Here is a 26,961-nt window from a genome sequence, read left to right as displayed (position 1 = left end):
TGCATTTACTGTTTCATCAGGACTGTTCTTGCTTTAGATATTCAAATGGTCTGAGCTCTTTTTCATGTCTCCACTCAAAAATCATCTCTTCAAAAAGCCCCAAACACCCAAAAATCTGTCTACACCTCCCAATTTCTATCTCCTGTTCACCTCGCTTTTCTTAATAACACTTGCCACTACATAAAACTATTCATTTACTTGTTAACTTAATGTCCTTACTCTTATTAAAATGTACACAAGAAGACTGCTGGGAACTACCACAGGTATTGCTGAATAAATGAACATATTTTTAGGTAAGCAAGTGTATGTATACTAGCTAGACTGGAAAGAAATTGGACCCTATACAGACATTGCTATGGACTGAATTTTGTCCCTCTAAATTACACTTAAGCCCTAAATACCCAATGTGCCTATATTTGGAGACAGTGCTTTTAGGAGACAATTAAGGTTAAATGAAGTAATAAGGGCAGAATCCTAGTTCACAGGACTGGTGGACAGAATAGGACAGGACAGTACTGGTGGCCTTACAGGAGGAAGAGAGATCTTCCATCTGCAAGCCAGGAAGAGAGCCCTCATCAGGCCCCAAAATGCTAACCTTGAACTTCTGGCCACCAGAATTGGGGGAAAATACATTTCTGTTGTTTAAGTCACCTATTCTATGGTATTTTGTTATGGCAGCCTGAGCTGCCTAGTACAGGTTTAGATCATGATGAATTATAGTCACTGATCAAGAAAGAGGATAGCTCCTCTCTTGGCTCAAATCTTTTACCTATCACCAACAGGACATTTTAATTTACTTTTTGTTTTAAAATAACTGCAGATTCACAGGGTGCTGCAAAGAAAAGTACAGGGAAATCTCACAAACCCTTCACCCTCCCTCTCAAGGTGAACATCTTACAAACTATAGTACAATATTCAAACCAAGAAATTACCCTTGGAACAATCCATAGGGCTGATGTAGATTTCATCAGTTATACATGCCCTCATGTATGTGTTTATAGACAGGTCTATGCAATTTTACCAAATGTATAGCCTTGCCTGAGGACTTCCCCATAGCTCAAACATTAAAGAATCTGCCTGCAATGCAGGAGACCAGGGTTCAGTCCCTGGGTCAGAAAGATTCCCTGGAGAAGGGAATGGCAATCCACTCTACTATTCTTGCCTGGAGAATCCCATGGACAGAGAAGCCTGGCGAGCTAGTCTGTGGGGTCACAAAGAGTTGGACACGACTGAGTCACTAACACATAACATAACACATAGCCTTGCCTAACCCTCACCACAATCAAGACTCAACTGCATCATAACCACAATGTTTATTCCTTTGTAGCTTCAACCATCTTTCCCCCTCCCTACCTTCCTAACCCTGGGTAACCACTAATCCAATTTCCATCTCTATAATTTTATTATTTCATAAATATTAATTAGAGTCATATGGTATAACCTTTTATGATTATTTTTTTCACTCAACATAATTTCTTCCAGGTTCATCCAAACTATCACATGTATTAAGAATATACTCCTTTTTGTTGCTGAGTGTTATTCCATGATATGGATGTACTTTTTACCCATTTTTAATTGAGTTGTCTATCATTATAGTGTTGAGTTGTAGTGTATCAACTGGATGTTGGTCCTTTGTTTTACTTCTATTTTCTCTCAGTCTATGACTTGCTTATTCATTCTTTTATTGGTATATTTTGATGAGATAAAGTTTTTTATTTGGATAAATTATGACATCAATTTTTAATTTTTATGGTTACTGCTTTCTCCTAAGAAACTTTTGCCTAATATCAAGTCATTCCCCTGTGTTTTCCTCTAAAAGCTTTGTATGCATGCTAAGTCGCTTCAGTCATGTCGACTCTGCAATCCTATGGACTGTAGCCCGCCAGGCTCCTCTGACCATGGGATTCTCCAGGCAAGAATACTGGAGTGGGTTGCCATGCCCTGCTCCAGGGGATTGCCCCAAGCCAGGGATTGAACCTGTGTCTTAAGTCTTCTGCACTGGCAGGCAGGTTCTTTGCCACTAACACCATCCTGGGAAGCCCATTTACATTTTGCTTTTATATTTTTTACATATAAAATGTATACCTAGTTTTAAAATCTTTATTTTATTTTTTATATTTGACTTTTAAGATTTTTTAATGTTTAGTTTTTATATTTAGGCCTAAAATCTATCTCAAATTAATTGTGGTATGAGGTCAAGATTTTTTTCCCCAATTATTCCAGTAGCATTTGTTGAAATACTTTCCTTTCTCCATTGGAAGACTCTGACACCTTTTTCAGTAAATAAATGACACTTCTAAGTGCATGTGAGGTCTACATCTAGGGTCTCTGTTCTGTTCACTGATCCTTAGCCAATACCACAATGTCTTGATTAATTTAATTTTATAATACATCTTAAAGTATCTTGAAGTCATGTAGTCTAAGTTCTATAACATGTTCTTCCTTTTTTGAGATTGTTTTAGACATGCTAAGTCCACTGCTCTTCCATATAAATTTTAGAATCAGTTTTTCAGTATCTACAAAATTTAAAAAAAAAAGGTTCCTAGGATTATGCCTGGAATTGTGTTGCATCTGTACAATTGACAGTTTTATAACAGAATTCCCATCCCCAAAATGGTATCTTTCTATTCATCAGATCATCTTGGCAATGCTCCATGGCTTTTATCATAGAGGTTTTGCACATTTTTTCAAATTTATTCCTCAGGATTTTGTTTTCTGACCCTACTGTAAACTGATTTAATTTACTTTAATTTTTCTTAATTGACTTAACTTTAATTTTCTAATTTTTTTCATATATAAAAACAAAACTGATTTTTGTAGCTTAACTTTGTATCCTGTGATCTTCACTAACTAGTTTGAGTAGATGTTGTTTTGATTCCTTAGGATTTTCTAAGTATAGAATTATACCATCTCCAAATAGTTTTACTTCTTCCTTTTTGATCTTTATATCTCTTATTTCTTTTTCTTGCCTTACTGCAATGCTCGGACCTTCAATTTAATGTTAAGTAGGTACAGGGAGACTGGGCATCCTGATCTTGTTCAGTCTTAGGAGGGAACTCTTCAATCAAATATGATAAAGTTAATGATACAGTATTTTTTCAGCAGATGCCCTTTATCACACTGAGGAAGCTCCCTTCGATTTCTAGTTTCCTGAGAGTTTTTATCATGAATGGATATTGAATTTTGTCATATGCTATTTTTACATCCATGGAGATAATCAAATGATTTCTCACATTTTTGTTAATATGGTAAATTACACTGATTAATTTTTAAATGTTAAACCAAGCATAATCTCCTGGGGTAAACCCTATTTAGTCATAATTTCTATATATTGCTGGATTTAATTTTCTGATATTTTTGTTAAGCATTTTACATCTATGTTCAAGAAGGATAGAAATTACCAAGGGGGGAGGGAATTACAAACTTACATCCTTCATGAACATAGTGTAAGAATTATAGTAGTCTCATAAAATGAATTGGAAGGAGTTCTTTTTCTGAAGGAATAAGTGTAATACTGTACTATTACTTCCTTAAATATTTAATAGAATTCACCAGTGAAACTATCTGGGTCTAGCATTTTCTTTCTGGAAAGACTTCTGACAATGAATTTAATTACTTTAGGAGATATGAGGTTTTGCATATTTTCTTTTTACTCTTGTGTCAGATCTGGTAAGTTTGTATTTTTCAAGGAATTTTTCCATTTAAGTTGTCAAATTTACTAGCATAAAGTTATTCATGATATTTGCTCTTTTTTTAATATGGAACATGTCATGAATTTGCATGTCATCCCTGTGCAGGGGCCATGCTAATCTTCTCTGTATTGTTCCAATTTGAGTGTATGTCCTGCTGAAGTGAGCACTCTTATTCTTTTAATGGATATAACATGTTAGGCAAAAACCTCTCTTTCTTCCCTGGTATTAGTAATTTATGTTGTCTCTCTTTTTTTCTTGATTAGTCAAGTTGGTGTTTATTAATTTTGTTGATCTTACCAAGAAATCAACTCTAAGTTTTGTTAAGTTTCTCTACTTCTTTTCTTTTTCTATTCTGTTGATTTTAACTCTTTTTAAAAAATTTTTATTTTATTATTAAATTGCTTATTCTCCTGCAAGGCTGTTGCTTCACTATATAAAAATAGCACCAGCAAACACAGTATATTGCAAAATTAAGACAGTAATATTCTTCACTGGACACTATACAAGTAACAAACTTTTCTCCACTGGCAGTTATTTCTAGTGGGAAGATCATTTTGACCCAAACCCAAGGATAGCTGTAAGCAAGTTACAATGTCATATAAGGTATAAGATAACCATGTTATCCTTGAATTACATAATTTTTGTAATTAGTTTTACCAGAGATAATTTCAGGAATTCTGAATATTATAACTGGAGCCTAGCCTAAAAATCACAGGATGCTGTGGAAAAGATACACAGTGTTTATCTGAAGGCATTAGAAAGTTAAGGGGTATTTTCTTCAGGAAACATTGTTACAAGTAGTTTCTTTTGCTAAAAGTTGCTTTTTAAATATCTATCCACCACTAATTTAAGACAACTATGCTAGATTAAGTTGTTTCAAAGTAGTTTATTTAGGGGTTCCATTTTCATTCCTCAATAGATTTTATGTATTTTTCATATGCTTCTTCACTCATTAGTTCATCTAGTTCTGAAGGGTTACTGAATGTCATCTTGATCAGCCAACCATCTTCATAACAAGACTTGTTGACAAGTCCTGGATTTCCTGCCAGAGCTGTATTAATTTCAGTTACTTCTCCTGATAGAGGGGAATAGAGTTCATTAGCAGCTTTCACACTTTCCAAGCACCAAACTCCTTGTTTGTTCAACTTTGTCCCAACTTCAGGCAGACTACAGTAAACAGCATCTCCCAAAGCTTCCTGTGCAAAATTGCTGATTCCCACTGTTCCAACACCGTTTTCTGGTGTTACCCATTCGTGTTTTTCTGTGAATTTCCGCACCGACAGCAGAGCAGGGCCGGTGCGCAGTGCCCGCAAGCACCCGCCCGCAGTCCCCAGGGCCGCGGCAAGCAGGGCGCGCAGCTGCCGCCCGCCGCCCGCACGCTCCGCACGGCTTGCAGCGCCCTGATCGCAGGGGCGCAGAGGGTCTCCGCAACGCACCTAGAGCACCCCGGCCAGCGGGCGCGGGGCGGGGCGGGGCGGGGCGGCCCCCGATTTTAACTCTTATATTATCATTTGTTTTCCTTCTACTGAGAACAGCTTTTTTCTCTGAAGTGGGAGAGAAATATGATGTGAGAAATAGAGAGTTGTAATCAAGGCCAGTAAGAAATTCCCTTGTTAGCCCAGGTTTAAAAGATTTTAATTTGCTTCCTAGGTCTTAGGCCTTTCCTCTACAGGCTTTTGAAGAGCGATCTGTAACTCTCAAGGGAATCTCTCTACCCTGACATACTTGGCTATTACCTACAGTAATGATGTTCCCTTGCCTACTCAGCCCTCACTCACCAGGGTGATGTCTTCCTGTTCCTTCTCTCACAACCATCCAGGGCTCCTTCCCTTCATCCAATAAGGTAATCACATCTGGCTTAGACATGGAAGGTCCTGCTTAAAATATAATGTAACATGAAATTATAAACCCCAAAGTCCTTAGGTTCAGATTTGGCTAAATTTATAATAAACTAGTAGTTCAAAATGGTGTTTTATAAAGTATACAAAGAAATGCTAGGAAGTTGAAGAACACTCACACTAGGGTAACCTCAGGACCACTAAGAACAGACAGCAGATAGTCAAGAACAGGCTTTAAAACAATTTAAACTCATACAAGCTCTGCTGAGAGGCAGTCTTATTTAATAGTTGAGAACACAAAATATGGATCCAGATAGTACGGGTTCATCCTGCCTTTGTTGCAATGTTGCCTCAGCAAATTATTAACCTTTTGTGCCTAAATTTTCTCATCTGAAATAAGGATAATAGTACATTTCTCATAGAGTTGTTGTGAGGATTAATTAGAAATATACAATGCTCAGAATAGTACCTAAGTACAAATATACACATTTATATATATGAAAGTGAAAGTCACTCAGTCATGTCCAACTCTTTGTGACCCTATGGACTGTAGCCTGCCAGTCCATGGCTCCTCCATCCATGGAATTGGGCAAGAATACTGGAGTGGGTAGTCATTCTTTTCTTCAGTGGATCTTCCCGACCCAGGGACTGAACCTAGGTCTCCTGCACTGCAGGCAGATTCCTTACCATCTGAGCTACCAGGGAAGCCTGTTACATATACACATAATATATGTGTATATTAGCGGTTGATTTCTATTGTTATCAATTGGCTGAGAGAAGACTAAGAGGCTTCCGGGGGTTTGGGGGGGTGGGGGGAGAGGCTTCCTGAGACATCCTCAGATACTTACTAGGATATTCATTTAATATTAAATGTAAAGTTCTTAGACTTTTAACCTTCAACCACAAAGCAAGTAGAACTGAATATGTCTGTTATACAAAACAGAATGCATTTACTTGAGTTTTAGATGAACTATGTGGATTCATCTCCTACTATGTAAATTCTACAGGCTCCTCTGATTTTTAAAGAGATTCAGAATCCCTGTGTCTAGGTATTCTCTTCACAGGTGGATTAGAAAGGAGCTCCATCAATTCTTAGCTCAAATACAAACTGAATTCTGGTTTCTTGGACAATGTTTCTGTCGGAAAAAAAAATCCAGAATTCAAACCCAGCCCCTGTGTACTAAGAAAACGTGGAAACAACAGAGCCTGAAGAAAGCCTGAAGGACCTAACCTGCTGAGCCTGAGAACGACAGTGTTAAAAGGAGGGCCCTATTTCCAACCTAACAAGACTTAAACCATTCCTTTGGAACAGAGAGAAATATTTTATCTAGTTTCTCAAAACACAGTCCTCATACTGATAGAAGAGAAAGTCAGTATAATTTGAGATAAACTGCCTTACCTAGAGAGATGAAGTTGCTGTAATTCTCCCACATCACATCCCTGTATAAGTCCCTCTGTGCTGAGTCCAGGAATTCCCATTCTTCCTGTGAGAAGTCAATGGCCACATCTCTGAAAGTCACTGAACCCTGAAAAAAATAAAACTCATGTATTACTTGTGAAAATACATGAAATATTTTTTTATAAATAGAGAGGGGATCAATGATTGCATTGCAGAGAGGGAGGGAGCACCGAGCAAGCACATTTATTTATTTATTTGTTATTTATTTCTGGTCGTGCTGGGTCTTCATTGCTGCGCTCTGGCTTTCTCTAGTTACAGTGATTGGGGGCTACTCTCTAGTTGTGGTGCATGGGCTTCTCATTGCAGTGGCTTCTCTTGTTGCAGGGCACATATTTTAGGGCTCGCAGGCTTGGTAGTTGTGGCACATGGGCTTAGTTGCCCTGTGGCATGTGGGATCTTCCCAGACCAGGGATCAAACCCATGTCTCCTGCATTGGCAGGTGGATTCTTAACCACTGGACCACCAGGGGAAGCCCAGAGCAAGCAAATTTATGCCATGTGAATGAGGCAGTAAGAAAATTAGCATCACTGAAACACAGTGCTGCATGTTATAAACTGTCCTGTGATGGCAGATAAGGTTAAATTTTTACCCAAAAATATCTTGGAAAGGAATAAATTAACCAAAAGAAGTCCCAATGAAATGAAACAGTGCACACAAGCCTTTAACAAGCTGTTTCTCCACCACAAATTCTTAAGAAGTATGAGATCTTCTATCTTCTTTTCCCTTCACTGATAATGAAAAAACTTTGATAAAAATTTCTCCCAAATGCACTACAAAATCTCTCAGAAAACGACTCAAGTTCATCATAAAATCAGATTTTATTATAAGCACTTTGCCTACTATGACAAATTCTTTAGGATTTTTTTTTAAATTTGCTACATGGTGCTCGCTTCGGCAGCACATATACTAAAATTGGAACGATACAGAGAAGATTAGCATCCCTGCGCAAGGATGACACGCAAATTCGTGAAGCGTTTCATATTTAAAAAATAAATAAATAAATAAATTTGCTACATGGCAGTCCACATTTCGAATGCATTAAATTCAATCTTTCTTCACTCTCTCTTTAGATTTCTGGATTCAATACAATCTCAAAAATCTTCCTCAACCCTCACATTCTACACTCTTACTTACACTCATGGCTGGAGGAATCTGGCAGGCTACAGTCCATGGGGTCACAACGAGTCGGACACGACTGAGCAACTAATACATTATTTATGCATCTGTATGATCTTCTTAGCTCTTTATCATTCATCATCCCTCACTGAACACCTTTCCTCACTTCTGAGTTAGAGAGTGTGTGCATGTTTAGTCACTCAGTCATGCCCAATTCTTTGCGATCCCCACAGACTGCAGCTCACCAGGCTCATCTGTCCATGGTATTTCCCAGGCAAGAATACTAGAGTGGGTTGCCATTTCCTCCTCCAGGGGATCTTCCCGACCCAAGGAGACCCAGATTGAACCCAGGTCTCCTGCATTGCAGATATTTTACCATCTTAGCCACCAGGGAAGCCCTGAGTGTTAAAAATAGCACTCTGGATCATGATTATCAATGAGGAGTGATTCTACTTCCAAGAAGACATCCGGCCATGTCCGGAGACAATTCTGATTGGCACAACTGGGGAGAGCGGGTGTGAGTGGTAGAAGCATCTAATAAATGTCTAACATGGATACTGTTAGACATCCAACAATGCAGAGGACACTCCGCCGGAGTAAATGATTCTCTGGCTCAAAATATTAGTACAGTTCAAGTACACTTGAACAACAAGGATTTGAAATTCATGGTACCAGTTCTATGTGTATTTTTCTCAGTCATAAATACTACAATTTGATGCAATTCTAGGTTCACTGAATCCATGGATGTGGAACTGCAGATAATGAGGAATTCCAGATATGGAGGGATGGCATACACAAAGGGCCAGATTTTCAATCGCCCAGAGGGTGAGCACCCCTAATCCCTGCACTGTTCAAAGAGCAACTGTAGTTTCAAAATTGAGAAACCCTGCTCGAAACCAGCACATCTGGTAAAACTGTACAATGGACTCTGCTCCTAGTATTCTTCTCTCAGGGTTTCCTGGAGATAATTCTTGACCTCTCTATTTGCTGTCCGGTTCTGATCACCTCCTACTCAACCCACTCGTGAGGGAGGGATCCTAAACAGTATGAGATGACTGAATATCTGACACCTGATAGATGTGACTGATGGCAGTTTATTAGTCACATATACTCACAGCCCAGGAGAGGAAGACATTACACGTCATATAGGGCCACACAGGGGATATACTCAGGAATAGGGTGAACAAGCAGGATCTGTGGGAGGCAGGCTTTATAGTGAGAAGAGGATGATGGATTCTGTGGCCAATGCAGGATGATGTGATGGCTTGTTTGAATAATTCTGTGGGCTGGCAAGGAGGTGACTTACTAAGTCAAGGACCAGGAGAGGTTCAGCTGGGCCGGCAAATAGAGGAACTAGCCAGGTAAATGGGGGCCCCATCTGGGAAACTCTTAGTTAGGTCTCTGGAGTCTTGACAAGATATCAAGGCAGCATATGAAATTGTAAGCCTCACAAAACGAGGCCTCAATCAAATCCCTACCTCTTCCACCCTCTACAAAGCCTTACATCCCATAACATTTCAATGCACTAATATTTCGGCCAACACGAAATCTTGTTACATATTTAAAAAACTCAGGTTTGTGAAGAAGTTTGGCGTTTTCCCTATCAGCAGTCAAATAAGACCAAATTCTCTCTTTCATCAAATCACAAGATTTTCTTTTTTTTTTTAAACCACAAGATTTTCAAGGAAAGTTCAAAAAGGGATCTCCCACTTTGTATCAATAATCCATTGCTGAAAATCAAGACATTCTAACACTACATAATTTTCCCACCATTTTGGGTGGGTGCCTATTTTCCTACCGTTTTAAAGCAAAGAATTATATTGTATTATACATTAATTCCAACCCTCCCACTAGCTTCACATTTCCCCCAGGACAGAACTCCAGTACGCACGGGTCATGCACATATGATATCTTTGGCTTTGCTATTTCTTTTACCAAATGTTTTTTTCTCACTTGCTTTGTTTCTCCACAATTTTCTTCGATACTTTTCCAACTTTTTAGGAACTCATTTTACAAAATGACAAAAACAGGGGCTACATGGGATATGCACCATGAAAGTGCGTTTCTAATAAGAACATAATGGAGGAATGATTCATACTCTATATGATGATGCTCTTATGCCTCCCCTTCTGCCAGCAACACCAATTAAACACATCCCCTTTGATGATATTTGCAAGCATTTCAAAACATCTGCAGATGGTTCTGATGGTTCAGCAATTGTATTTGGAATACAATAAGACTTCCTGTATGTTGTTTTCTGTTTTTTAAATTAAAAAAGTAACATTGAACTATATGATTTCACTTATATAAAGTCCTCAAAATAAGCAAAATTATTATAGGGTGTTCAAAGTCAGGGTTACATTTGGTTACATTTGCACGGGGTGGGTAGAAAGTAACTGAAAGGGGGGTATCTGAATGCCAATAACATTCTCTTTCTTCTCCTGAGGGCTGGTACAACAGATATACTCAATTTATGAAAATTCATTTAGCTGCACACTTAGGATTTGAGCACTATTCTCTACGTATGTTTTGCATCAATAAAAATTTTTAAAAAACTTTTAAAAGATGTCAATTCTGTATTGGGGATGTAAATTTTTGTTGCTGCTGTTTGTTTGTTTTTGGCCATGCCACGTGGCATGTGCAATCTTATTTCCCCAACCAGGAATTGAACCCATGTCCCCTGCAGTTAGAAGTGCACAGTCTTAACCACTGGACCACCAAGGAAGTCCCTGGGGATATAAATTGTTTCCATATAAAACCAGACCAAAAATCACTGTTTTCAGAGAAATACGCTTTTGCTGAAGTTTAGGTATTAAAATTAAAAACTAAGATAAAAAATGTTAACAGGGGGACATTCAGCAGAAATTACCTACTTTTTTCTTTTTTTATAATTTTGTTGTTGTTGTTGTTGTTTTTGCTTTTTTCTTAAGGCAATTTACTTTTGCTCCCTCATGGCTCTTGACAGAAGATGGTCCACATCAGTGGAAAAAAAGAGAAGGGTACACAGAGGGGACACTGGGATATTTGTCTCCAACTCTCATAGGAATGAGAGTAGGTTATTGAATGGAGTTCCATTAAACAAGTTTCAGAATAAGGAATGAGTATGTACACATGGTCTAGAAACAGGCAATATTTCAAAAAGGAAGAAGAAACATCAACTTACATGGGCCATTGTTTCGAACTGCAAGCACTGGTCAGTCCTTTTCAAGATTTCTGATAGAGATCTGCAGAGTTCAGATAAGCCAGATCTGGAAGAAGACAAAGCAGCGATAAAACCAGAGGTGCCTCAGAGCTCCCCCAAATGACTTATGTTAGTATGAGTTTTCTTCTTCCATTCCTGCTTCCAAAATACTCCTCACCACTCTCATATTCAAACTGGAGGAGAGCATAGGAAGTCTAAAGAAATCCAAGCTTTGATGTGTGCACATGCTCTGTCTCATCCCACTCTCTGTGACTCCATGGACCTTAGCCTGCCAGGCTCCTCTGTCCAAGGGATTTCCCAGGCAAGAATACTGGAGTGGGGTTGCCATTTCCTATTCCAGGGGATTTTCCCAACTCAGGGATTGAACTTGCGTCTGCTTGGCAGGTGGATTCACCACTGAGACACCAGCGAAGCCCATGTTTTAAGAATACTACCTAGAAAAGAAAGACAGAAAGTCCCTGACTGATGTCTTTTAGGCATTGATAGCAGTCTCATGACTGCTTCCTTTCACAGCATCCTGGCAAATGGGTTTATTTTGCTTCTGAACCAATACTTTGGGCTAAGATGCCTATGAAATCCTCCAACTCCTACTAGATCTTCTTGTCCTACTAGTCTAACTATGCAGGTAACATCATCAAAATAAAACTGTAAGGCATAAATCTTATTGTATGAAATTCACGCACCTCCATAGAGACCTCATAGCTATACTCTGGACATAATTTGACAGTGTTTTTTGTCATTAGATCAACATCTCCCCCCTCATGATAAGCTGGGCTTCCCAAGTGGCGCAGTGGTAAAGAATCCGCCTACCAATGCAGGAGACATAGGAGACATAGGTTTGATTCCTGGGTTGGGAAGATTCCCTGGAAGAGGAAATGGTAGCCTTCTCCAGTATACTTGCCTGGAAAATCCCATGGAGAGAGGAGCCTGGCGGGCTACAGTCCATGAGGTCACAGAGTTGGGCATGACTGACTACGCATTACTACTACTGATGATGGATTACTAAGTAAAGTGGGAAAGATTTGTTTAAGTATACATAATGATGAGATTTGATATGCTGTTGTAATTACTAACATAGGCTTTGCTGTCAAACTTCCAGGATATAAATCTCAGCTCTCATAGTTATCAAACTGTGTTACCTTAGACATGTTACTTTGCAGCCTTAGATTCCTCCTAAAAAAAAAAAAATTCCTCCTATAAAAAATAAAAAATTCCTCCTCTATAACTATAGATTCTATCCCAAAGCATTGTTGTGAGTATTAAATAAGACTCTACATATATATATATATAGTAACACACTAAAGTTGCAAATAAACATTTAATAAGTCAGCTATATTACTGAAAATGAAGAATACTACATACTCCTTCCCACAATTATTAAAGAAAATTCTCTTCTGCTCTTTCTTTATTCTTCCACAAAAAATTTGAACTTCTCAGCCCCACTCTTCCTCATAATGCTAATAAATTTCAAAACTTCAGGTTGGTAGGCAATTCCTCTTGATTAACAACAATTTACAAAAGGACAGACAGCATGAAGATGGATGAAGCACACGTGGCAAAATCCTCATAATTTTTGGATCTGGGTGATGAGGAAAAACATGGAATTACAATTTAATAATAACAACTAAATCTATTGAGCATTTATGTGTCAAGCATTATCCGAGGACTTTACGTATGTTAATTCACCTTTTCATAGCAATCCTATGCAGTAGGTTCTGTTATCCTTTTACAGATGAAGGAATAGTGGTGCAAAGAGATGAAATGAACTGCCCCAACTTCACCCAGTTCTAATTGGCAAGTTAGGATTAGAATCCAGATAATTCAGCTCCATGACTCATACTACTGCCCCTACACTAAACTCCCTTTCATAAGACCACATAAATATGTGACCTGAAACACACACACGCTGTCAAAAACCTCATATCACTCATCAAATTTCTATACTAATGTTTTCCTTCCTTCCTACTAATATTTCCCTTCTCTTCTTAACACAGATTTCTCTATTAAAAATCTATCACCTTGCCACTCCTAAAGGCCTGAAAAGCTAAGACTTTGTCACCAATCAAACATTCTCCTATCTTTTCCTGCTTTGACCTCAGGGCAGTGGAAAAGACCAAGGACATCTAGGGTATGATTCCAACTAAACTGTAATCTTCTCAATAAATGACAGCCTAAAATAATGCTATGCAGTTAGCCTCCCTGTATGACCTGCAGATCACTTAAATTATTAGAAAGCAACCGCTCACAGGCGGAATTAAATGACTGCCAAGTGTTCATCTGAATAGCCAATGGAGAGGAGAGGCTACCGTTGGTAGGAGTCAGGGTTCTACCCTCATCTTCTCCATCATTCACTGGGAAGGAAGAACAAAATACCAGGCCAATGGGTAGGATATTTCAGCTGGTTGTTAAAGCTTAACCAGCTAAAGACTACCTGGAATAAGCCGGCAGAGTCCAACAAAATAGGACTGACTCAAGAGAGGGAAGAAATTCATTGGAATGTGACAGAGGAGAGGGATAAGAAAAGCCCCTCTGTAAACAGCTGTGCTCCAGCTGAAGGATTCTGAGGCTGTCGGAACCATTCTGGAATGACCGCTGAACTGAGAGAACAAGATAGGCAGGGACTAACTGGAGATTGAGGGCTATTACTGAAGTGAGGGTAATTTAGCAAGCGGGTATCCCCCGAAATAAAATAAAAACAGCAAGGCAGGTCTGGAGCAACACTGGTAAGAAAGCTATAAGCTCTCAAAAGGGGAGTCTTTATGGCATTTTACAATTGCTGCGTGACCTGCGCAGTAGTAACGTTTTCTATTAACTGTGTAGTTGGTTTTGTCTGTCTTTTCTCTCTCAACCAGATTAACAGCAGGATTGCTTTTTGTCTTAGTCTGACCTATTTTTTACTTCTTTCACAGAAGCAAATGTCCCCGGGTCTAGAAAAAAAATTAAAATTACACTTCATGGAACAAAGAGGAAACATCATATAGATTTCCTCCTTTCTAAAGATTGGGGGACGGTGACGGGAATCGACGCAGTGAGCCTTTTTCCCGAGCTCAGCCAGGCCAGACTAAGGACACACCCCTGCTACGACCCTCGCTCCCACCATCCATCACACACACTATCCGATGGAAATAAAAGGGAGCCTGGGGTGAAGCTGTGTCTTCCCGGCATCGGAGAGAATGGCCAGAGTACAATGGCCAGGGCTGGAAGCGGTCTCCGAGTTCAAGAGCGCTGCCTTGGGAGGGAGCTCTGGTTAAGCTGTGGTTCTGAGAGCTGTTGTTCTGCGTCTTTTTGTTACAGGCCTTCACTGTGGGGTTCGTAAATCTCACTCGGAGCCATTCTGGGCCGCTGCATCCGCGCGGCCCTGAAGCAGGAGGACAGAGGACGCATCGGAGCACCCAGTGTCCGGGCAGCGTCACAAACTACACAGTCACGGCAGCCGGGTGCACACAGAGACCGCGCCGCCCCCGCGCCGCCCCCGCGCCCATTTCCTCAGTGCACGAGACCAACTCACCTCTCCGAGCCGAAACCAGCAAGGAAGCCGGAAGGAAACTAGGCGCAGAGGCATGTGGGAAATGTAGTCCCGGGTAGGGAGGGCCTGGTCTTCGCCTTAACGGGCTGCGTGGGATGCGCAAGCGCGGGCGCGAGTGGGCAGGGCGGGAGCGCGCCGTGGGCCTCCCGGCTTGGGGTTCAGCTGAAGCGGCACCGGCTTCGAGGCTGCACGGGGATGAACGAGGTGCCCGCTGCCAACTTGGGTTTGAGGTGTCTCTGCAGAACTGCTACTGGGGTTTAGAGACACGTCTTGGCACTAACAGCGCCTAATACATGTGCTAGACACACGGCAGGTGGTCTCTATATATACCCAAGCAGGACGTAGGTATATCAAGTCTCAATATCCCCAAACTCTTAGAAGAATCTGGACACACAGACGTTGCTCGCGCTCTAGCTCTTTCCCTCCCCCGCTTCCTCCTCTCTCTAGGTTTTTTTCCTCTTTCCCTCCTGCACTTGTGAAGGTATAATTCTATAAAAGCCTACTAGGTTAAGGTGGTTGATATTGTCATTTAGATATTCTTTGTCCTTACCGATTTAAAAAAAAAAAAATCTAGTTCTAGTAATTACTGAGATAGGGTGTCTATTTCTATTAGTACCACCAGGTTTTGCTTCAAGTATTTTCAAGCCCTGTTAAGTACATACATTTATGATTGTTTTCCTGATGAAAAGGTCTGAAAAGTAAACATTAGGAAGGGTGTCCTCAGATGAGTAATAATTGAATTTGTCTTGTGCTGAGTTCATTCAGGAAAGAAACTGGGTAAGCCTGCTGGGGACCACACTGCAGCATCCTCCTCATCTTAAAATTTTTATGTATTGGTTCATAGATAAAAGAATTTTTTGTCTCTCAAAAAACTTCAGGAAACATCTGAAAGTATCTAGGCTTATCTTAAATCTCACTTTTTTGAACAGTTAAATATATATGGAGTAGGCGATAAATGAAAATTATGGTAGTGGATTTGTCTCTACCTTTAGTTCATTTTGTTTTTGCTTCATGTAACAATATTTTAAAGCACATTTATGATTGTGTGTCTTCCTAATGAATTGACCCCTCTATTATGAAACGTTTCTCTTTCTCTTGTCTTGACCTCTGTTTTATTTAGTACAGTCACTCTGGGCTTGCCAGGTTGTGCTGGTGGTAAAGAACCCACATGCCAATGCAGGAGATGTTGAGAGACTTGGGTTGGATCCCCGGGTCTGGAAGATCCCCTGGAGAAGGGGATGGCAACTACTCCAGTATTCTTGCCTGGGAAATCCCATGGATGGAGGAATCTTGTGGGCTACAGCCCACAGTGTCATGAAGAGTCAGATGCAACTGAGTGGTTGAGTACGCACGCAGGTACCCATTACATTAAAAATGTATGATAAACTTCACTGAAGAGTATAGGGGGAAAAAAGCTGATCTAAGTAACTCTGGAAATGAGTAGAAACTAAGTCTAGAGACAAATGTACATAAATGGTGTCTGGGTAAACAGTTCTGAAACCACTACATGTATACTGGTATTAAACAAACAAATAGATGGATGAAAGACAATGAAAGCCAAGTTTTTCAGTCTTGGAGTGGGAAGTTCCAGACCACCAAGCAGGGAAGGTAAGAGGGTTCTGGTCACCAATTACAATGTGTGTGAAGGGTTTTCCACACACCACCAAGCAATTTTTGGACACCAGCTTGATGTCTTATAATTCAGCCCAGTTCAGACACCGTTTACTCAGAGAGAGCATCAGATTGCACGGGTTGAGGGCTCAGTCCTGTAAGATTGCTCAGCCCCACCACTTTAGATGCGAATTGTAAGCCCAGATTGTTAACCTGTGTTTCTGGCCAATTGGTTATGTTCTTACAACCCCTCCTTCAGGTTTGATTAATTTGCTGCAATGGCTCACAGAACTAAGGAAAACTGTTAACTTACTAGATTACCAATTTATTATGAAGGATGTTAAAGGATATGAATGAACAGCCAAATGAGATATGGAGGGGAAAGTTACCATGGAGTTTGGGGCCTGCAGGGCACAGTGACACATGGATGCATTCTGATTCCCTAACCCAGAAGCTCTCTGAACCCACTCCTTTTGGGTTTTTATGGAGGCTTCATTACATAGCCCAATTTCTGGCCTCTCCATCCCAGAGGTGGGACAGTGACAAAGAAGAGAAAAAGGGGGTCTGAAAATTTCAACCTCTAATCATATGGTGGACTCCACCGGCTACCAGATCCCATGCTTGGGTGCTTTCCAAAAGTCACTTCTTGGGCTTCTCTGGTGCTCCAGTGGTTAAGAATCCATGTGCCAATGCAGGGGACACGGGTCTGATCCGTTACCCAGGAGCATCCCACATGCCACCTGGCGACTAAGCCCATGAGCCACAACTACTGAGTCCACATGCAGCAACTTCTGAAGCCAGTGCGCCTAGAGCTTGTGCGTTGCAACCAAAGCCACTGCAATGAGAAGCCCGTGCACCACAACGAAGAGGAGCCCCTGCTTGCTGCAACTAGAAAAAAACCTATGCAGCAACAAAGACCCAGCACAACCAAAAGTAAATAATTTTTTAAAGGCTGATATCATTAATGATATGTTCATAGCATGTACCTCTAATATGATGTTGTAAGAATGGCAGTTAGTGTGATCTTCCGCCCCCAGATTTAAACCCCTAGTCTACCTAGGGAAAGAACTTTAGACAATTACAACTTTGGGGACATTTTATAAAACCAACCAGTGCTTCTCAAAACTGTCAGGGACATCAAAAACAAGGAAACTGGATCTTCCCTGATGGTCCAGTGGTAAACAATCCTCCTGCCAATGCAGGGCACACGGGTTTCATCCCTGGTCCTGGAATATCCCACATGCCACAGAGCGACTAAGCTCATGGGACACAACTACTGAAGCCGCGCACTCTAGAGCCCTTGTCTGCAACAAGAGAAGCCATTATGGGAAGCCTGCACACCACAAGGAAGAGGAGCCCCCGCTGGCTGCAACTGAAGAAAGCATGAGCACAGAAACGAAGACCCAAAGCAACCAAAACTAAAAATAAATTAAAAAAAAAAAAACAAGGAAACTCTGGGAAACTGTCACAGTCTTGAGCAGCATAAGGATACAGAGGACTAAATATAATGTATCCTGGATAGAATCCTGGAGCAGAAGGACATTAGGTAAAAACTAAGGACATTTGACTTGAGTATTGTTGTTTAGTCACTCAGTCGTGTCAGACTCTTTGCGACCCCATGGACTGCAGCATGCCAGGCTTCCCTGTCCGTCACTATCTTTTGGAGCTTGCTCAAACTCATGTCCATTGAGTTGGTGATGGTATCTAACCAACTCATCCTCTGTGGTCCCCTTCTCTTCCTACATTCAGTCTTTCTCAGGATCAGGGCCTTTTCTAATGAATCAGCTCTTCGTATCAGGTGGCCAAAGTATTGGAGCTTCAGCCTCAGTGTCAGTCCTTCTGATGAATATTCAGGGTTGATTTCCTTTAGGATTGATTGGTTTGATCTCCTTGCTGCACAAGGATGGAGTATGGGCTTCTGTTAATAAGGATATATTAATGCTAAGAATAGCAAGGAGAGATTTAAAAAAAAAAAAAAAAAAAGCCTTCCTCAGTGATCAATGCAAAGAAATAGAGGAAAACAATAGAATGGGCAAGAGTAGAGATCTCTTCAAGAAAATTAGAGATATCAAGGGAACATTTCATGCAAAGATGGGCTCGATAAAGGGCAGAAATGGTATGGACCTAGCAGAAGCAGAATATTAAGAACAGGTGGCAAGAATACACAGAAGAACTGTACAAAAAACATCTTCACGACCCAGATAATCATGATGGTGTGATCACTCACCTAGAGCCAGACATCCTGGAGTGTGAAGTCAGCTGGGCCTTAGAAAGCATCACTATGAACAAAGCTAGTGGAGGTGATGGAATTCCAGTTGAGCTATTTCAAATCCTGAAAGATGATGCTGTGAAAGTGCTGCAGTCAATATGCCAGCAAATTTAGAAAACTCAGCAGTGGCCACAGGACTGGAAAAGTTTTCATTCCAATCCCAAAGAAAGGCAATGCCAAAGAATGCTGGAACCATCACACAGTTGCACTCATCTCACACGCTAGTAAAGTAAAGCTCAAAATTCTCCAAGCCAGTCTTCAGTAATACATGAACCGTGAACTTCCAGGTGTTCAAGCTGGTTTTAGAAAAGGCAGAGGAACCAGAGATCAAATTGCCAACATCCGGTGAATCATTGAAAAAGCAAGAGAGTTCCAGAAAAACATCTACTTCTGCTTTATTGACTATGGCAAAGTCTTTGACTGTGTGGATCACAATAAACTGGAAAATTCTGAAAGAGATGGGAATACCAGCCCATCTTGCCTGTCTCTTGAGAAACCTGTATGCAGGTCAGGAAGCAACAGTTAGAACTGGACATGGAACAATAGACTGGTTCCAAATAGGAAAAGGAGTACATCAAGGCTGTATATTGTCACCCTGCTTATTTAACTTATATGCAGAGTACATCATGAGAAACGCTGGGCTGGAAGAAGCACAAGCTGGAATCAAGATTGCCAGGAGAAATATCAATAACCTCAGATATGCAGACGACACCACCCTTATGGCAGAAAGTGAAGAGGAACTCAAGAGCCTCTTGACGAAAGTGAAAGAGGAGAGTGAAAAAGTTGGCTTAAAGCTCAACATTCAGAAAACCAAGATTGTGGCATCTGGTCCATCACTTCATGGGAAATAGATGGGGAAACAGTGGAAACAGTGTCAGACTTTATTTTGGGGGGCTCCAAAATCACTGCAGATGGTGATTGCAGCCATGAAATTAAAAGACATTTACTCCTTGGAAGGAAAGTTATGACCAACCTAGATAGCATATTTAAAAGCAGAGACATTACTTTGCCAACAAAGGTCCATCTAGTCGAGGCTATGGTTTTTCCAGTAGTCATGTATGGATGTGAGAGTTGGATGGTGAAGAAAGCTGAGTGCTGAAGAATTGTTGCTTTTGAACTGTGGTGTTGGAGAAGACTCTTGAGAGTCCCTTGGACTACAAGAAGATCCAACCAGTCCATCCTGAAGGAGATCAGTCCTGGGTGTTCATTGGAAGGACTGATGTTGAAGCTGAAACTACAATAATTTGGCCACCTCATGCAAAGAGTTGACTCATTGGAAAAGACCCTGATGCTGGGAAGGATTGGGGGCAGGAGGAGAAGGGGACAACAGAGGATGAGATGGCTGGATGGCATCACCAACTCGATGGACATGGGTTTGGGTGGACTCTGGGAGTTGGTGGTGGACAGGGAGGCCTGGTGTGCTGCGATTCATGGGGTTGCAAAGAGTCGGACACAGCTGAGCGACTGAACTGAACTGAATGCAAATGTACCACAGTGGTGTAGCTTAGCTTAGCAAAGTCGCTCAGTCGTGTCCGACTCTTTGCAACCCCAAGGACAGTAGCCTACCAGGCTCCTCCATCCATGGGATTTTCCAGGCAATAGTACTGGAGTGGGTTGCCATTTGATGTTAACAAAAGGAAAAACTGAGTTCTCATTATTTGAGAACTCAACTATTTTTGCAACTTTTCTGTAGGTCTAAAACCATTGTAAAGAAAACGCTTATTTAAAATAAAGTATGCGGCTGTAGACAGGGAAGCCTGGTGTGATGCAATCCATGGGGTTGCAAAGAGTTGAACACAACTTAGCAACTGAACAACAGCAATTTAAAAAAATAATAAAAGTGGAAAACATGAAAGAAAATGACATGTGAAAGGCAGTGTCAGAAATTCTAATGCCTAACGGAAATTCTAGAAGGAGAAACCAATAATAAGGAAGAAAAGGGAATTTTAAGGAAAAAAAAGCAGATAAAAAATTTTCTTGGGAGTGAAAAAAGACACAAATTTTCAAGTAAAAATTATAAAAGCTAAAATTTAAAGTACTCTTTCTTTTCCCAGGGCTACTTTTAAAAATGTTACATGCATTAATTATTTCTCAGAACAATCTCTTTGTGTCAGTACTATTTTGATCCTATTATGGACACAGAAACCCAGAGAGGTGAAGCAACCTGTCCAAAGTCACAGAGCAATTAGTGGAGGAGGCAGAATGCAAACCTGCTTTCTTTGTTAATAAAACTTTTTATTTTGACATAATGTCAAACAGAAAATTTGCAAAAACGGCACAAAGAATTTCTGTATACTCTTCACATAGGTTCTATAAATGCTAACATTTACATTTATTTTACAACCCTATTTTTGTCTGAACAATTGGAATTTAATTCAGAAAAGTTGGCCACCCACATAAGGCTCCTTTCCCCTAAATGCTTCAGTATATACATCCTAAAAGCAAAAACATTCTTTCATAGTTTCCATTATTACAATTATCAAAATTATGAAATTTACATGCATATAATACTTTTAATATTTACCTTATTCAAATTCACAATTGTTCAATAAACGCCTTTATAGAAAAAGCTTTTTTCTGGTCCAGGATCATATATTACATTTGACATGTCTCTTTGGTGTCCTTTAACTTGAAACAGTTCCTCAAGTTTGATCCTTCTTGACACTGACATTTTTAAAGAGTAAAGGCCAGTTGTAGAACATTGCTCGAATTGCATTTTTCTGTGATTTCCTTATGATTAAATTCTGGTTAAGCCCTTTGTTAGGAATATCACAGGAGTTGCTCTGTTCTTCTCAACGCATTATAACAGGAGGTACAGGATATCATTTTGTACCACAATGGTTATATTAACTTTGATTACTGGTTAAGGTGCTATCAGCCAGGTTTCTTCACTGTAAAATTACGGCTTTCCTCTTTGTTATCAATATTTGTGGAGACAGACTTTAAAATGGTATCAAATTCTATTTTCTCATCAATTTTTCACTCACTAGTTTTGGCATACATTGATGATTTTTTCCTTAATATTATTTCTTTTCTGGCTGCGCTGGGTCTTTGTTGCTGTGCAGGTTTTTCTCTAGCTGTGGCAAGCGAGGGGCTACTCTCTAGTTGTGGGGCATGAGCATCTCATTGCAGTGGCTTCTCTTGTTGGGGAGCACGGGCTCTACAGCGTGCAAGCTTCAGGAGTTGTGGCTCATGGGCTCAGTTTGCGGCTTCCAGGCTCTAGAGCACGGGCTCAGTAAGTTGTGGCGCATGGGCTTAGCGCATGTGCGATTTTCCTGGACCAGGGATCAAACCTGTGTCCCCTGCATTGGCAGGTGGATTCTTCACCACTGAGCCACCAGGGAAGCCCCTACATTGATGATTCTTACCAGAATCAGTGATTACTGTGATGGCTAACTGATGGTGATTTTCTAATTTCACCATGCCTTCTATTAATACATTAGTAAGTTGGCATTCTACTATTAAATGTTTTTATAGTCACTGGGTTAGTTAATGGTTTTACTCAATCTGCTACTATCATGACCTGTTTTGATGCTCAGATTGTCCAGATTTGGCCAGTGAGAACTCCTTGAAATATTGTGACTTTCTGACATATTTCGTCCATGTTTTGAGCATTTCCCTACTTTCTAATTCCACAGAATATTCCAACCACATCTTACGTTTTCTCTGCTCAGCGTTTTATGCTATTTCTCCAAGGATTCCTTGTTCCTTGGATCTGGGTGCTGGATATTCTCATTGCTACAAAGTGTAATTGCTTCTATGTCCTTTTTGCTAGAGGGACATACATACACATTCCTATATGTATTTCTAAATTTATTTTGTAAAAACATCACTTTGAAAAGTGATACTCCGAATTGCGATCCAACACCACAGCCTCCTCCTCTCCATATTGTAACTCCCTTCTCCAGCAACAATAAACTTGGCTCCTATATATTTACTCCCATATACTTTTTTGCCTGATTCTAGAATACATGAATTAGTTTCAGAATTACTAATCTATATAGCTGTGTAAACCAATCCTACTAACTAGAGTCAATTGCTTATGGTTCTCTTTTTTTTTTCTTTTCTGTTTTTAGCCTGAGGAAATACAGTCAAATTGTCTTCAAAAGTTGCTTGCCTGTCTTTTTTCCCCGTTTAGTATGAAGGATATATTTGTTTTTGCTTATGTTCCAACTTAAAGTCTCCCTTCTGTGATTCATGTAAAAAAAACTGAACTATAGTTGATTTACAATATTGTGTTAGCTTTAGGTGTACAGCAATGTGATTCAGTTATTTATATATATAAATATGTATTTTTCAGATTACTTTTCATTAGAGGTTATTACAAGATATTGAATACAGTTCCATGTGCATACAGCAAATCCTTGTTTACCTATTTTATATGTAGTGGTATGCACCTGTTAGTCCCTACTTTCCCCTTTGGTTGTTACTTTTAAAATTTGCAAAACATTAATATGGTCCCCAAAGTAAAAAAAAAAAAAACAAAAAACACAAAAAGCATGTGTCACTTCCCTATCCCCTAATGTACTAAAATTCCCTGTGTGTGTGGGTCTATTTATGGAATTATGTTCTATTTCACTGGTCTATTCATGCATGAGTGCCACATTGTTTCAATTATAGGGACTTTTCAGCATTTTTCATTCTCCTTGGACTAGAACCCCCTTTGAAGCTTTTCTTTTTCAGTGTTAATCAGGCTATTCTTACATAAAACCTGTATTGCTACCACTATGGGTACTTTATATACTTCAGATGAAAAGATTAACTGAATTGTCCCCCTTCAGTAATTCTCTTTCCCAGTATATTTTCTCTTTGTGACCCTTATCAATATCTGAAGTTTTATAAGTCAGGTACTCACCAATTTTCTGCTTTCCAGACTTTCTTGGAGATTGGGGAGCTTGTATTTAATATCTATAGGCATATTGACATAGGCAGAGCACACAATGGCAGACTGTGGGTGTGCATTTTGCACAAGCACTTTACTCATATTTTTTTCATTAGCTATTACAGTGGCTGTACCGTCTTATCACATTGTGGTTTTAATTTTTCCATTTTCTGTACCTTCTGATATCTTTATTGTTCATTTGGATACCCTTATTTTCCTCCCCCCCTCCCTTTCTGGTTATACTGCCCAGCATGCAGGATCTTAGTTCCCTGACCAGGGATCGAACATGCAACCCCCTCAGTGGAAGCGAGGAGTGCTTAAGCACTGGACAGCCAGGGAAGTCCCTCCCGTTTCTTACTAGTTGTCTGTCACTTATTGATCTGTAGTAGTTCTTTATACATTCTGGATGAGTATATTGTGAATATATTCTTCCAGTCTGTGACTTGCCGTTTCACTTTCTTGATGAAAATAGATGTTATTTTTTTTTTTTTAAAGAAAATAGATGTTTAATTTTAATACAATAAAATTGACTATCTTTTTTCCATATGGTTAGTGGTTCTAGTGTCCTGTTTAAGAAACCTTTGCTGCCCCAAGGCCAGAAAGATATTCGATGTTTTCTTCTAAAGACTTTGTTGTATCTTTTATACTTATATCACTAATGCATCTGGAATTGATTTTTTTTTTTATCAATGTTACCCTGCAGAGGAACTTCTGTCATAAATCAGATGACCACATATATGTATTATTAGGTCTATTTCAGGACTCTATTTTATTGTTGGTCTAGTTGTTTATTTTGCATCAGCATCATGTTGCCTTAATGACCAAAGTACACCTGATCACATTAACAAATTCAAGAAGAAAAATATATCAATGTACCAAAAAGGCATCTGACAATATTCACAGGCATCTTTAATTTAAAAAAATAAGTTAAATAGGAACTGAAGGAAACAATTAGCAAACGTTACACTAAGTGATTTCCATTAAGTTGGGAAAAACAACTGGATGCCTGCTATCACTAATCCTAAATCTGTTCTAGAAATTATTTTTATCATAATAATCACTATAAATATTCAAAAAAAATCACATCTATTTGTAGTTGATTGCCTAAAAAATTCAAGTCTAATAAAAAAATTTTAGTTTATTGGGTAACTTTATCACAATATCACAATAAAAAAATCTGCGAGAAGGTTAAGTCCATCATACTACTAGGTAAAGGATTACTCTCTAGAATGTTATTTTTTAAGAATCCCACAATTTTGGGGGGACCATGCCATGTGGCTTGCATGAACTTAGTTTCCCCACCAGGGATTGAATCTGGGGCTATGGCAGTGAAAGTACTGAGTCCTAACCTCTGGACCACCAGGGATGTCCCAAGAATCTCACAATTTTTATATCAGTTTTTTTTTAAAGAAGGAACCTGGGCAATACATATGAATTGGCAAGCTACAGTATCTAGTAATAAACAAATGTGAAAAGATGCTCAACTCCTTATTTACCAAGAAAATATTAAAGCACATACCAGAAATGGGGCTGTAAGGTTGAAGGGGTTGTAAACTGGCACTACAATGATATATATATATATATATATATATATATTTTTTTTTATGTGGACCATTTTTAAAGTCTTTACTGAATTTGTTACAATACTGCTCTGTTTTAAGTTTTGTTTTTTTGCTGCATGTAAGATCCTGGCTCCCTGACCAGGGATCGAACTCACACTCCCTGCATTGGAAGGTGCAGTCTTAACCCTTGGACGGTCAGCTAAGTTCCCCCACCCATTCTCCTCTTCTATGGTAATATATAGTGAGGATGAGAGTGAACATAACCTGTGACTTACCAATCTCACCTTTTGATAAATATCTCAGAGAAAACCTTGCTTATGAATAGCAAGAAACATATATCCAATAAGATATTTTTTAGTGAGAAATTATATATAACCTAAATATTGACCAATAAAAGGCCTAAATACATATTGTGTATTTAGAACAAGGCTAGGGGTTTTCAATTCTACTGAAAACCACCATGTTAAATCCAAAATAAAGCAAGCAGCTCTTTGGATAGCATGCTGTGAGTTGCTTTCCTCACCAGATAACCATACACCTGCCATAATGCTGACATTTCCATCCCTGAAGCCTCTCTTTTTTGGTGAGGGCAACATCTGCCAAAGTGGAATTACATCTACAATAGGTATTGGGAATGGGAGTTTTATACTGAAGTATGAGATACACTGCATTAGATAAAATAAAACACTTCATAGTCTTTTGGTAGGCACTTAATGTGATTTTTCCCCCTCAAGAAACACAAAATACAGCACTCTCATGCCTTGGCCACCTGATGCAAAGAGCCGACTCACTGGAAAAGACCTGGACACTGGGAAAGATTAAAGGCAGGAGAAGAGGATGACAGAGGATGAGATTGTTGGATGGCATCACCGACTTGAGGGACATGAGTTTGAGCAAGCTCCCAGAGATGGTTAGAACAGGGAGACCTGGCATGCTGCAGTCCATGGGGTTGCAAAGAGTCAGATACGACTGAGCGACTGAACGACATGCTTGTTAGACCACAAAATCATTTTCTGTAAGAACCATTAAGTAGCAGTGTATTGTGGAACATACTTTAAGAAATTTTGAGTTAATGTACTGTCCCCAAAACACTTCTATTAACAAGAAAATGTTATCAAAGAGGAACACATTGACTTGTTAGAAAAACCTAATTTTATTATAGCACCTAAAATACTTATGTTACATTTTTGTGTAAACACTGTGTACTGTCCACAAATTAAAAGCATTTTGAAATCATGAGTGGGAGAGATTTGCTATTCTAAATGATGAACGATTATTCAGTGACATTTGGCCAGTCTGCCCACTTTAAGTAAAATGGACTTGGAGGTACAAGTCAATATAAGAGTGACATTAGTTTGACTGAAAATAAATCTCTTTATTATGGCACTACTCATTTTCTGCTGTTGAAGGTATTAATTTTTAAGTATTGAATACCTATTTTTCATAGTAATTTTTCACTCCTTTTATAAAATTAATGAGGCTAACACAAATGACAAAAAGAAGAGAAACAATCTAAAAGATAACTGGGGCTGGATCAAGTCGTTTCCCCCAACATCATCACACTGCTCAAGTTAGAAAACCTAAAACCTGGATGCCTAACTAAATCACAAAAGATCAGGCCCCAGGTATTCCTGGTAAACCATTTTATGATTTATAATTGTTTTATTAGACTACTGAGTTCAATTTACTTACCTCTTTTTGGGATGTATGCATGTATCTCAAATGATATTGGTCTAGATTTTGCTTTTTAGGAGTTATCCTCATCTAATTTTATTATTGGGATATTTGCCTTGTAGAATGATTC

General features: G+C 39.5%; 1 protein-coding gene and 2 non-coding genes across 3 annotated transcripts in view; 1 reads left to right on the top strand and 2 right to left on the bottom strand.

The window, feature by feature from the left end:
* Window positions 1-26,961, bottom strand: part of LOC133055073 (zinc finger protein 28 homolog) — a 52,275-nt gene that overhangs the window by 9,796 nt on the left and 15,518 nt on the right. Inside the window, exons 6-11 of the mRNA XM_061140545.1 lie at window positions 14,816-15,080; window positions 14,421-14,665; window positions 12,209-12,279; window positions 11,269-11,353; window positions 6,930-7,056; window positions 5,471-5,569 (exon numbers count right to left, since the gene is read on the bottom strand). Coding sequence (XP_060996528.1) covers window positions 5,471-5,569; window positions 6,930-7,056; window positions 11,269-11,353; window positions 12,209-12,279; window positions 14,421-14,665; window positions 14,816-15,080 — 892 coding nt within the window. The remainder of the gene's footprint in view (window positions 1-5,470; window positions 5,570-6,929; window positions 7,057-11,268; window positions 11,354-12,208; window positions 12,280-14,420; window positions 14,666-14,815; window positions 15,081-26,961) is intronic.
* LOC133055288 (U6 spliceosomal RNA) lies at window positions 3,753-3,859 on the bottom strand. The gene has a single exon (XR_009692587.1). It is a non-coding gene; the product is annotated as a U6 spliceosomal RNA (small nuclear RNA).
* On the top strand, window positions 7,872-7,975 carry LOC133055285 (U6 spliceosomal RNA). Its single transcript, XR_009692584.1, has one exon. It is a non-coding gene; the product is annotated as a U6 spliceosomal RNA (small nuclear RNA).

The sequence above is a fragment of the Dama dama genome, chromosome 4, assembly GCF_033118175.1.
Source record: "Dama dama isolate Ldn47 chromosome 4, ASM3311817v1, whole genome shotgun sequence".
NCBI lineage: Eukaryota > Metazoa > Chordata > Mammalia > Artiodactyla > Cervidae > Dama > Dama dama.
Note: the sequence above shows the minus strand (reverse complement) of the source record. Positions and strands in the feature narration are given on the sequence as shown.